Source organism: Pongo abelii, chromosome 19 (genome assembly GCF_028885655.2).
Source record: "Pongo abelii isolate AG06213 chromosome 19, NHGRI_mPonAbe1-v2.0_pri, whole genome shotgun sequence".
Taxonomy (NCBI): domain Eukaryota; kingdom Metazoa; phylum Chordata; class Mammalia; order Primates; family Hominidae; genus Pongo; species Pongo abelii.
The window spans coordinates 88,413,957-88,427,127 of record NC_072004.2 but is presented as its reverse complement, the minus strand read 5'-3'; the positions used below and the strand labels follow the sequence as shown (position 1 = coordinate 88,427,127).

Here is a 13,171-nt window from a genome sequence, read left to right as displayed (position 1 = left end):
TGCGTGTTGAATCACTTCCTGATCATGCGTTCTGATTTCTCCACCCCCGTTGCTTCCCTTCATTAGTAAGGATGACAGAGAATGCATTTAGGCAACAAATGTTGAATAGTCGCCCTGTCCAGGACTACTCTGATGGGGGTGCCAGGTACACAGATTGCACAGCCCTCTCCTGGGCATGTGCAACGTTCTGGAGGACATGGACACGAGTGGTGAATCTAGTGTGATGGAAAAGAGCCCCCTTAGAAGTGGGGTATAGGGCAAGATGGTTGGAGGAAGAGAGGATGTCTGCAGAAGGCACACGGAGAGAGGGATGAATCCAAAACAGCACTGACCCGTTGCATGTTTCCTGCTGGCAACCGGGTTGGGGTGGTATTTGCATTGACTCTCAGGATTCTTAGGGCAACCCTGTGAAATGTACCATTTTCAGGTGACAAAACTGAGCTTCAGAGAGCTTAGGTTACTTGACTGGGGCTACCTAACCAGTAAGTGGCTGAGCCAAGATTCAAACTCAGACTTGATTCTGAGTTCTGCATTTTCCCATGATAAATATGGACTTGGGCAAAGAGTTGAGGGTGTTTGGAAGAAAGGGCACGGGAGATGGGTCTTGGTGTTTTGGTGCTGTCACAGATGGAGCTGCTCAGGCCAAGGTGAGGGAGCAGAAGCGTTCAGCAACGACCAGGGGCAGCATTACAAATAGGGTCCCTAACAGTTGGGTAGGCCAGTCTCAACCTCAACTCCTGTCCTTCCTTCCCTTCCTCCCTCCCCCTCCCCCTCCCTCCTTCTTTTCTTGTCTTTCTTTTCTTTTCTTTTTTTTTGTCTCTCTCTCTCTTTCTTTTTTTTTTTCAGAGTCTTGCTCTGTTGCCAAGGCTAGAGTGCAGTGGCTCGATCCCGGCTCACTGCAACCTCCGCCTCCCGGGTTCAAGTGATTCTCCTGCCTCAGCCTCCTGAATAGCTGGGATTACAGGCACCCACCACCATGCCTGGCTATTTTTTAATTTAATTTATTTTTTTTTATTTTTAGTAGAGACAGGATTTCACCATGTTGGTCAGGCTGGTCTTGAACTCCTGACCTCAGGTGATCCACCTGCCTAGGCTTCCCAAAGTGCTAGTATTACAGGCGTGAGCCACCGCACCCGGCCTATACTCAGCTTCTTCAATATCACCTTGCCTGGGAATCACTTTGTTCAACATTAAGACTTCTGAGCCCTGTGGTAGACCTACCAAACCAGCCAAAGACTGAAGTTAGACTTTCAACCCATTCTCTTTTGTTTTTTTATTTCCTCCTTAGCCCTTTTGCAGAGTTTTTTGTTTGTTTGTTTTTGAGACAGTTTCTCGTTCTGTCACCCAGGCTGTAGTGCCATGATGTGATCTCAGCTCACTGCAACCTCCGCCTCCCAGGTTGAAGTGATTCTCATGTCTCAGCCTCCCTAGTAGCTGGGATTATGGGCGTGGGCCACCATGCCCAGCTAATTTTTGTGTTTTTTAGTAGAGACGGGGTTTCGCCATGTTGGCCAGGCTGGTCTTGAATTCCTAACCTCAGGTGATCTGCCTGCCTTGGCCTCCCAAAGTGCTTGGATTACGGGCGTAAGGCACCGCGCCCTGCCAGGAGTTTTCTTTTGCTATTGAAATACTCATCCTTGAGCTTCGTTCATTATTTAGCGAAAGAAATTGGGCTGCTTTGGTCTTAGTAACATTTAACTTGGAAGATGGGCCCCACCCAAACCTTCCCCCGGCTTCATTCGATTGGTTGGGCTTTTCATTTTCATTTCAGGAATAAAGAGGCAAAAAAGACTTTGTGGGTACAGCGAGGCCCCTGCCATGTGTGTTGAAGCTGATTATGGATTCCTTTTATAGACAAAGGTGAGGAAAAGGAAGGTGCCAACCATCAGCTTCTTATAGTTATACCTCGTGTCATCAGGGATGGCCCTGTTAGCCCACTTGTTTGCCTTTACAGGCAGGGTCAGAGCTGCAGAAGGACTTTTGCTCTCTACCATCTGGGGCTATGAAGGGACTGGCTGGCAAGAGTATTCCCTGAAGTCTTGGGCCTGGTGCTCAGCACCTTCTCCTCTGTGGCCTGCCCGTTCCAGGCCCTGCTTCTTAGGGGTAATTGAGAGGTAATCAGATACCCTGCTTTCTATTTCTGCACCAGCTAGTTCATATGTCACTACACCCAGATTTAAAAATGCCTAACATATAAAGGAGCATTGCTGATGTTGAGAGTTTCACCTCCCCACCTGTGTTGGGGGATTATTTAAAAAGTGATGCTTATCATAGGATCCAACAATTCCACTCCTTGGCACTTATTTACTGAAATGAATGGAAAACTTCCAGTCCACACCAATACCTGCACATGGGTGTTTATAGCCACTTTATTCATAATTGACAAAACTCAGAAGCAACCAAAAAGTCCTTATTATCCAGTGCTAAAAGGAAATGCTTTATCAAGTCATGAGAAGACATGGAGGAATCTTAAATGCGTGTTACCAAGTGAAAGAAGCCAATCTGAAAAGGTTCTGTGCTGTGTGATTTCAACTGTAGGACATTCTGGAAAAGGCAAAACTATAGAGACAGCGAAAACGGATTTCCAAGGATTAGCGGGGAAGGAGGGATGAATAGGTGGAGCACAGGGACTTTTTAGGGCAGTGAAAGTATATGATACAGTAATGATGGATACATGATATTATATATGTGTCAAAATCCATGGAATGTATAGCATCAAGAGTGGACCCTAATGGAAACTATGGACTGGCTGGGCGTGGTGGCTCACGCCTGTAATCCTAGCACCTTGAAAGGCCGAGGCAGGTGGGTCTCCTAAGGTCAGGAGTTCCAGACCAGCCTGACCAATATGGTGAAATCTCGTCTCTACTAAAAGTACAAAAATGAGCTGGGTGGCATGGCGGGCACCTGTAATCCCAGCTGCTTGGGAGGCTGAGGCAAGAGAATTACTTGAACACGGGAGGCAGAGGTTGCAGTGAGCTGAGATTACACCACTGCACTCCAGCCTGGGTGACAGAGTGAGACCCTGTCTCAAAACAAACAAAACAAAAAAACAAAAAACAAAACAAAAAAATGATGGCCCTTCGGTGTTAATGCCATATCAGTGTGGGTTCATCAGTTGTATCAAGTGTACCACTGTGGTGTGATGTTGATAGTGGGGAAAGTTTTGGGTATGTGGGGACAGGTAGGCATATGTCAGAATTCTTGGTACTTTCCGCTCAATTTTGCTATCAATCTAAAAGTGCTCTAAAAAATAAAGTTTAAGAAAAGTAACATATGCCCGTATTAATTTTCTATTGCTAATGTAACAAACTACCACAAATGCAGTGGCTTAAAACAGTGCAAACTTATTATCTTACAGTACTGGAGGTCTGAAGTCTATAGTGATTTTAACCGGGACAAAGTCAAGGTGGCAGCAAGGCTGTGTTCCTCCTGGAGGATTTGGAGGAGAAGCGCTTCCCTGCCTTCTCAGCATCTTGGGGCCACCTCCCTTCCCTAGCAGATGGCCTTTTCTTCATCCTCAAGCCAGCAGCATGGCATCTTCCAATCTCTTTCTGACTATAGCTTCTGCTTTTGTTATCATATTTTCTCTCTGATTCTGACCCTTCTTTTTTTTTTTTTTTGAGATGAAGTGTCGCTCTGTCACCCGGGCTGGAGTGCAGTGGTGCGATCTTGGCTCGCTGTAACCTCTGCCTCCTGGGTTCAAGCGATTCTCCTGTCTCAGCCTCCTGAGTAGCTGGGATTACAGGTGCCTGCCACGATGCCCGGCTAATTTTTGTATTTTTAGTATAGACAGGATTTCACCATGCTGGTCAGGCTGGTCTCAAACTCCTGACCTCATGACTCTGACCCTTCTCACTCCTTCGTAAGGATCCTGTGGTTACATTGGCCCCACTCAAATAAGCCAGGATCATCTCCCCATCTCCAGGTCCTTAATTTAATCCCATGTGCAGAGTCCTTTTTACTTGTAAGGTGAAATATTCACAGGTTTTAGGCATTAGGATACAGTTGTCTTTTCTACCACACTCGCCCTTTAAATAACTTTTTGGCCTGGTGCGGTGGCTCACACCTGTAATCCCAGCACTTTGGGAGGCTGAGGTGGGCAATCACTTGAGGCCAGGAGTTCAAGGCCAGCCTAGCCAACATGGTGAAACCCTGTCTCTACTAAAAATACAAAAATTAGCTGGGCGTGGTGGCTCATGCCTATAATCCCAGCTCCTTAGGAAGCTGAGGCACAAGAATCTCTTGTACCTGGGAGGCGGAGATAGAGGTTGCAGGTCACGCCGCTGTACTCCAGCCTGGGTGACAGAGCGAGACTCTGTCTTGAAACAAAAACAAAAAAGACAAAAAGAATTTTGCTTTGGGTGCTTTTCTCATTTTAGACAGGCAACCCTATTCAATTTCCCGATTGTTCTTTGGTGGTTTTCCAGTTTGTGTGTGAGGCAGGGAGGCTGACAAGGAAAAGAAATGAAGGAAATCCAGCTGGATCCTAAATTTGACTGGAAAGATAAAGGGCAGTGATTCTCAAGAAGGGGGCTTACCTGAATCAGCTGGGATGCGTTTGCATTGCAAGCATCCCAAATTCCAACACACCCTCCCTTGAGAGACACTTCTCTTCTGCTCCTGCTCCTTGAATAGCTTGTGGATTATGTGCTTCTCATGTGTAAGGGCAGAAAAAAGATTGGTACTCAGTGATGCAGAGGGTTGGAAGGAAACGTGGACAGAAGAGTTTGGACCTGGGGTTGAAAAGGAGATGAGAGGAGAGGTTGGGGAGGTCTCTCAAGTGATGCTGACAGCGATGTTATGTTTTTTCATCACAGTGTGGAGGGTGGGGAGGATTTAGGGGATGAGATGAGTGGGCTTACCTGGGCCATGTGGTTTTAGAGTTGTTGAAGTTGGGACTGTATGGGAGAACCAGAGAAGCTGCTGCACAGGTCAGGTTTAAAAAGAAGAATTGGGCTGGTAGCAGTGGCTCATGCCTGTAATCCCAGTACTTTGGGAGGCCAAGGTAGGCAGATCACTTGAGGTCACAAGTTCGAGACCAGCCTGGCCAACATGGCAAAACGCTGTCTCTACTAAAAATACAAAATTAGCCAGGTGTGGTGGCACACGCCTGTAATCCCAGCTACTTGGGAGGCTAAGGCAGGAGAATTGCTTGAACCTGGGAGGCAGAGGTTGCAGTGAACCGAGATTGCACCACTGCACTCCAGCCTGGGCGACAGAGACTCCGTTTCAAAAAATACAAAGAAGAACGGGCAACTTTCCATCTCTGTGTCTCGTTGCAGGTCCTCTTCGATGGGGAGTTTACCATGCAGGGCAGCTACTGAGGGCTGTTGAATTCTAAAGCTAGTAAGACAAAGTCTGGAAAAGGGGTGGATTAGGCTGTAGCAGGGAGGGGGAGCCCTCACATATCCTTTGATGGTCTTTATTGACAGCCCGGCTCATGGAGTTGAACTGATCAGCCTCAGCTCCCATCCTGTTTAGCAGAGGCATTTTCATTCTTAGAGTTTTGGAGGCTTTTGCAGGTTTCCATGGGTGGCACTAAGACTTTTGCTGGGAAAATTTGGCCCAGAGCAAGTGACTGTGTGTGATTGACAGCTGGAAGAAGGGAATTTATGGATTTATGCATGGATTTGTTCTTTATTGTTGCTGTTGTAATACCTGGTTCTGTCACTCTGAGTGTTATTTTGAAGATGGGTGATGCAGATGATTTTTTAAGGCAAGGCATAATTAAGTAATTTTTAGAAACCCATTCAACATTTTCTGTGCCGGCGATGACTACTGTATATTTAGGATGGGTGGTGGGTGTACTCTAGCCAAAAGATGTCATAGCATCTTTAAGAGTAAACAGCCATGGATGAGTGTTTAATTTGGTCAGTGCTGGAGAGCTTCTTATTTTTAAGAGACAGAGTCTCGCTATGTTGCCCAGGCTGGCCTTGAACTCCTGGGCTCAAGGCTCCCCAGTAGCTAGGACTACAGTCATGCACCACTGTGCCAGCTCATCTCCAGTGACTGCAGTCATGCACCACTGTGCCAGCTCATCTGCTGGATAACCTTTTGTTGAATTGGCTTTGCTGAGATTTGAGACCAGCCTAATTTTTTTTTCTTCTCCTTCATGTTTCTCCTGTCATTGAGTTGGTTATGGTCCTGCTTGGTCATTTCCCTGGATCTGCTACTTACTGCCTATGGCAGGGGTCCCCAACCCCCGGGCCATGGACCGGTGCTGATCCATGGCCTGTTAGGAACCAGGCCACACAGCAGGTGAGCAGCGGACAAATGAGTGAGGATTACCGCGGGAGCTCCGCCTCCTGTCAGACCCGTGGCGACATTAGATTCTCATAGGAACGTGAACCCTATTGTGAACTGTACATGCCACGGATCTAGGTTGCGAGCTCCTTATGAGACTCTAATGCCCGATGATCTGAGGTGGAACAGTTTCATCCCAAAAACACTGCCTGGTCCGTGGAAAATGGTCTTCCACGAAACTGGCCCCTGGTGCCCAAAGGATTGGGGACCGCTGGCCTTATAGGACCGTGAGCAAATTACCTTATTATTTCAGGATCCAATTTCTTTATCTACAAATCGCAACAGAAAACATCATCTGCCTCCGGGGTGGTTGTGATGAAAAGATAAGATATCAAATGTAAATCTTGGCCCTTGGAAATACCAAGTGATCAATAAATATTAGTTCCCTTCGTCCTTTTTAGAGATAATTGATGAGACCAATGTGACATTGACTTACTGGTTATCTTCAGATATTTCAGAGGCTGTCACATATCACACAGGAAGGACACAGTTTTTGGTGTTCTAGGGAGCAAAACCACAGCTAAAAGGTAAAAGTGGAAAGGAGACAGATTTCAGCTCAACATAAGAAAGAACTTTGTAATAATTAGACCTGTGTTACAATACAGTGGAACTCGTGAAATAGTGAGCAATTTGTCTTGGAAGAATTTAATTAAAAGAGGATTTTTTGGGCTGGGCGTGGTGGCTCACACCTTTAATCCCAGCACTTTGGGAGGCCGAAGTGGGTGGGTCACCTGAGATCAAGAGTTCGAGACCAGCCTGGCCAACGTGGCAAAACCCCCATCTCTAAGAAATACAGGAAAATTAGCTGGGTATGGTGGCACACACCTATAATCCCAGCTACTCAGGAGGCTGAGGCAGGAAAATCACTTGAACCCGGGAGGCGGAGGTTGCAGTGAGCCAAGATTATGCCACTGCATTCCAGCCTGGGCGACAGAGAAAGTCTCCGTCTCAGAAAAAAAAAAAAAAAAAAAAAGAATAGGAATTTTCAACAGCATTCTCATTGACATTTGGGGCCAGATAATTCTTTGTTGTCAAGGGTGTGCTGTGCATTGTAGGATGTTTACCAGCATGCTTGGCCTCACTCATTAGATGCCAGTAGCAACCTCCCCCTACCCTCCTCCCAGTGTGACAGCTAAAAATGTCTCTAGTCATTGCCAAATGTCCTGTGGAGGGCAAAACCATTGCTGGTTGAGAACCCCTGAATTATAGGCTAGATGATGGCGAACTGGACTGCATCCTCCCAAGGTCAGCTCTATCCTACCTAAAATTGAGTTCTTGCAATAGTAAGCTCCAGGAATTCTGGGGATGGCTTTTTCGTTTATGATAGTACCTCCCAACCTGGGACGAAAGACTGAACTCATATGAAATTGTAGGGGTCAGTCTGGGCCACAGAGAGCAACTGAGGTCCTGCCTGGAAGGCCTTCTGCAGTTGCTTTAACGTTTATCTCTGGTGGTTTTTGTAGGTCATGTTGGCAGCTTCCTATTGGTCTCTTCTGGCCCCAGCAGTTGAGATGGCCACGTCCTCTGGGGGCTTCGGTGCCTTTGCCTTCTTCCCCGTGGCTGTTGGCTTCACCCTTGGAGCGGCTTTTGTCTACTTGGCTGACCTCCTGATGCCTCACTTGGTGAGTACCACTCTACTTTTAGCTGTTGTATCAGGATACGACCAGCTCTGTGCAATGAATTTATTTCTGATCAAACCTGACATACCTGTTAATGTCTCTGTTAAGTAGCCAGTGGTATTTAAACAGAGAGCAAGGCATTAGAGGAATTGATTGGTGATTTCTTTCTTAAAATAATGTCTTGGTAATTACCCCCTTATTTACATTTTACTAAGTTCGGATTTTGAATGTCACATTTCGTTAAAAATATAGAGTACAGCTGATGTGCTGAGTGGCACCGTATATATATGAGAGGACCTAGAACTGGGTGCTGGGTGGGACCTAGAACCGTCACTAGGGTGCTGGCTCTTATTGAGAGTATGACATCATCAGGGAGATGATACCCCCGTCCCACCCCCCCAACCTGTAGCATTAGGCCTTCGACCATGGATCACATTATGAGGGCTGACAGCAGGGTGAGGCGGGGCTCTGTGCAGCAGGGGTCTGGGCTGGAGCTCACACCTGCTGTTTACTGATTGTATATCCCTGAGCTCTAGTTTTCCATCCTTTAATTTGAGGATAACTCCCCCGAGGGACTGTACAGTAAAATTTTAAAAATGTAAAAATGCACTGGAATTGGGGATAAGCCAGAGATTTCAGGCTTTTTTACTGACATAGGGCTGGAGAGCTGGATTTGGGAATGAGCAGGTATGTGCTTACAGAGAAGCACCGTGCAAACCGCAGCCTGGCGTGTGGCTGTGATCACTGAGCCGAGAGAGCTGGGGCCAGCTCATGCGCTGGGAACCGCAAGCCATTGGCTAAAGCCCTGTCATCTGCATGCACCACTGTCAGTAGAGGAAAGGGGTCCAAGATCATAACAGCATGTGACAGCCTTACCAGAGACTGGGCCCGACAAGTTCTAGAGATGGCAGAAGCACCCCTGAACTGGTGCCTGAGTTCCCTGCTCCCCTAGAAAGGGAAGTGGTGCAGGGAGAACTCTATGGAGAGAAATGGGTCAAAGTCCATTTCTCCTGCTGGATTACAGTGAGACAGGATTAAGTCAGACTCACCGGAGTCAGCGGTCATGTACCCCAGGAGGTAGGTATGTTGAAGTCCTCTTCCCTGCCTTCCTGCTTTCTTTTTTCCTTCAGTTCCCAACTGGAGAAAGAGAAGGAACAATGGGTGATTCTGTAACTATAATGATTCCCAGGAACTATGCCTCTGGACCCTGGGCTAATGAAAAATGGATTCCTTGAGTTATAGAAGAACTGTCCTTTGGATCAGACAGCTGAATGTGATGTTGGATGGCTATGATACTGTCTTCAAGCAGAGGTCCCCAACCCCCAGACCGAGTACCGGTACTGGTCTATGGCTTGTTAGGAGCTGGGCCACACAGCAGGAGGTGAGCAGCCAGCTGCCAAGTGAGCTTTATCTTCTGAGCTCCGCCTCCTGTCAGATCAGCGGTGGCATTAGATTCTCAATGGAGCGCAAACCCTGCTGCGAGCTGCGCATGTGAGGGATCCAGGCTGTGTGCTCCTTAAGAGAATCTAACTAATGTCTGATGATCTGAGGTGGAACAGTTTCATCCCAAACCCCCTACTCCGACCCCCGTCCGTGGAAAAATGGTCCCACAAAACAAGTCCTTGGTGCCAAAAAGATTGGAGACTAGTGTCTTAAAGACCATGTGTCATTTTTCATCGTTAAAAGATTGAGTGACATGGCTGGGCGCAGTGGCTCACGCCTGTAATCCCAGCTCTTTGGGAGTCTGAGGCGGGCAGATCACTTGAGGCCCGGAGTTCGAGACCAACCTGGGCAACATGGTAAAACTCCATCTCGACTAAAAATACAAAAAATAGCCAGGCATGGTGGCAGGTGCCTGTAATCCCAGTTACTCGGGAGGCTGAGGAATGAGAATCGCTTGAACCTGGGAGGTGGAGATTGTAGTGAGCCGAGATGGTGCCACTGCACTCTGGCCTGGGTGACAGACCAAGACCCTGTCTCCAAAAAAAAAAAAAAAAAAAAAAAGATTGAGTGACCGTGTCTGTCTCTGTCCCCTGGACATTTGGCTTCCTTGCTGCCGACTCTGTCTGTGAGATAGTGGCGTCCAGCGGCCCTCAATGCAGGCTGCCATATTCTGATCTCAAGGCCACCCTGGTTTTGTGTGAACTTGTTGTTGGAGTGTATTCTGCTTGCCCTGGCAGGTGACCAGTGGCTTTAACCCCTGAGCAGCAGGCAGAGATCTGGCTCAGCGGCTCTGCACGGCCCCTGCTGGATCCCATTCTGCTCTCCTCTCCTGCACCCACTGGGCTTCCGAGACGGTCTCTTGGAAAGGACTCTGCAATCCTTGTGGGTCTTACTATGTTACTGGGGAGTAGGGGTGGTGGGGTGGTATCAGATGTATTTGGTCAGCTGTCTGAATGTAGGGATTTTCCCTGGGCAGGGTAAACAGTCATTGGCTAATTTGTACTATGCAGCAGTAATTTTTTCTTTTTTTTTTTTGAGACAGAGTCTCACTCTGTCACCCAGGCTGGAGTGCAATGGTGTGATCTTGGCTCACTGCAACCTCCACCCCCTGGGTTCAAGTGATTCTCCTGCCTCAGCCTCCTGAGTAGCTGGGATTATAGGCGCCTGCTGCCATGCCTGGCTAATTTTTGTATTTTTAGTTGAGATGAGGTTTCACCCTGTTGGCCAGGCTGGTCTTGAACTCCTGACCTCCAGTGATCCTCCCACCTTAGCCTCCCAAAGTGCTGGGATTATAGGCGTGAGCCATCATGCCTGGCTGCAGCAGTATTTTTTTTTTAAGCCTTTTGGTTCATATTTGTTCTAATACATGCTTTGAATATGGAGGAGATCCCAGAGGGAAGCCCTGGATAGAATCAGTAATGGTTTGGGAGCAGCTGGTGAATGTCTGGGGAGGGGTTGCAAGAACTCAGAAAGGGACATCATCACCACAAATGCCCAGAACCTAACTACTTGGCAGAAAGATCAGCCTGACAGTAAACATCTGTTCTAGGAGATTTAAAAAGAAATGAATTCTTGCTGTCGATGTGAGAGGGGGAATTTGTCTTAGAAGGTCTCATACGTGGATGAGAATTACTTATGATTGCTACAGTCAGTGAATACCAATGTTGTTGAAAGAGTTGTGCTTGGAAACAGTCTGTTGACCTTCACTCTGAGGCTGGCCAAAGGTTTCCTTTGGTTTCACTATTAATTTGCTCACCAGACCTGAAAAGGGCAGCAGCTTGGATCTATCGAAGATGCTCTGTGGAGTCGGAGTTAATGGGTTTTGATCTTGAGTCCTTGCGGTTGGCCAACATCCACTGAGCACCCACAGCGTTTATAGTCTAACGGGGGAGGAATGGGGCTAGAATTTGTGTTCAGGATGTTTGCTCTTCTTGGGATCTATGAACCAGTGGCTTTTGAGGCTGTGGGAAGTTTTGTGGGTAAATTCAGCCCCAGATCATTTCAGTTCCTGATTCATTCCCCTGATGATGGAGCCCCACCATTCAGCAGATGGCCCCAGGAGCAGAATGAAGGCAGAGCAAAAGGCTTTGGCTGCGGTTCCGACCAAGGGGCTCTCACCCTTTGGGACAGGCCCCAGGATGTAGGGGGCCTGTCTGCAGAAAACCTCAGGGTCTCCTTTCTATCCCCTGGGGACATGTCTGCTTGGAGTTTGTTGGGGTGAAAGGAAGTGAGTCAGTGTCTGTGTTATTTTACCTGGAGAAATAAGGAGATGCAGAAGTCTGGAAGGGGCAGTGATATGGCTCAAAGGATTCTGCAGCAGTGCCCTGATTTGACCCTTGCCCGTGACCATTCAGGCACAGGCCCCAGTGCCTGGGAGCGTCAGAGCCACTGACCCTGGTTATGTGTTCGGGATGTGAAGGGCATCATCACACCCTTGGGTTGGTGGGAAGGGAATGGTTAACACATGACTGTGTTCTTTAACTCTATTTCTGTTCCTTCAGCCTTTCAGATTTATTTTTCCCTCTGTTGGAGGCAAAGCAAAATATTGCTCATGGAAAGGGCATTACTCAGAAGAGCCTGTCAGGATGAAGCCATTGTGGCTTTGTTAACTTCAGATGCATCAAGTTCCTCTCCAAACTGGGTGTTTATTTTCAATTATTTATCTGGGAATAAAGTAGACAAGCTCTGTGGTAACTGTTAATGGGAAATGAACTGACAGGGATTTACAGAGACTTTGCCAAATGGCGTCTTAATGAAAGGGGAGAAAAAAAGGGGATGGACAAGGAAGGTGCAGCCTGCTGGGCCTGGGAGGAGGCTGGTGAGGGGTCGGATGATGGGAAATGCTTTCGGGGCCAGCTGGAGCCCATGCTCCCCTTAGGATGGTTCTAGGCAGAAACAGACAGGACATTGAACAGCTGTTTGGAGACATTGACATGTTTCTGATTTCGCAGTTGTGCTTCTATGTGAAGTTAAGGGATAGCAGTATGTGGGAAACTGTCATCTTTGGTTTATTATTGTTATTATTTGAGACAGGGTCTTGCTCTGTTGCCCAGGCTGGAGTGCAGTGGCATGATTGCGGCTTACTGTAGCCTTGACCTCCCGGGATCAAGTGATCCTCCCACCTCAGCCTCCTGAATAGCTGGAACCACAGGCGTGTGCTACCATGCCCGGCTAATTTTTAATTTTTTTTGGTAGAGACAGGGGTCTCCCTATGTTGCCCAGGCTAGTCTTGAACTCCTGAGCTCAAGCAATCCTCCTACTTTGGCCTCCCCCTCTAAGTGTTGGGATTATAGGTGTGAGCTACTACACCTGGCCCGCCTTCAGTTTAAAACAGCGATTTTTCTCCTGGTGGGTTGATGGGTAGGGTGGGGAGGAGGGTAGTGTGTGTGTCCCCAAGGTCAATTCTTTATTTTTAGTCATGTTAGTGTCACATCAGTACAACACAAAAATCTCATTATAAAACAGTTTTATAAAAATTTTATGTGAAAACCCTTCTCCTACTTTTATCTTTTCCCCCAGACCAACCAGTCAAACATTGTTACCAGTTTAGCAGGTATCATTCTAGTGTTTCCCTTCCTTTTCTTTCTTTTTTTTTTTTTTTTTGAGATGTAGTTTTGCTCTTGTTGCCCAGGCTGGAGTACAATGGTGCGATCCCGGCTCACTGCAGCCTCTGCCTCCCGGGTTCAAGCAATTCTCCTTCCTCAGCCTCCCAAGTATCTGGGATTACAGGCATATGCCACCATGCCTGGCTAATTTTGTATTTTTAGTAGAGATGGGGTTTCACCATGGCTGGTCTCGAACTCCTG

At 47.5% G+C, this 13,171-nt stretch overlaps 1 protein-coding gene across 12 annotated transcripts in view; it reads left to right on the top strand.

The window, feature by feature from the left end:
- SLC39A11 (solute carrier family 39 member 11) overlaps positions 1 to 13,171 on the top strand; it is a 564,735-nt gene that overhangs the window by 157,827 nt on the left and 393,737 nt on the right. For all 12 annotated transcript variants that reach the window (XM_054535708.2, XM_054535705.2, XM_054535703.2 and 9 more), the window contains one exon: positions 7,767 to 7,925. In XM_054535708.2, the coding sequence (XP_054391683.1) occupies positions 7,767 to 7,925 (159 nt within the window). The remainder of the gene's footprint in view (positions 1 to 7,766; positions 7,926 to 13,171) is intronic.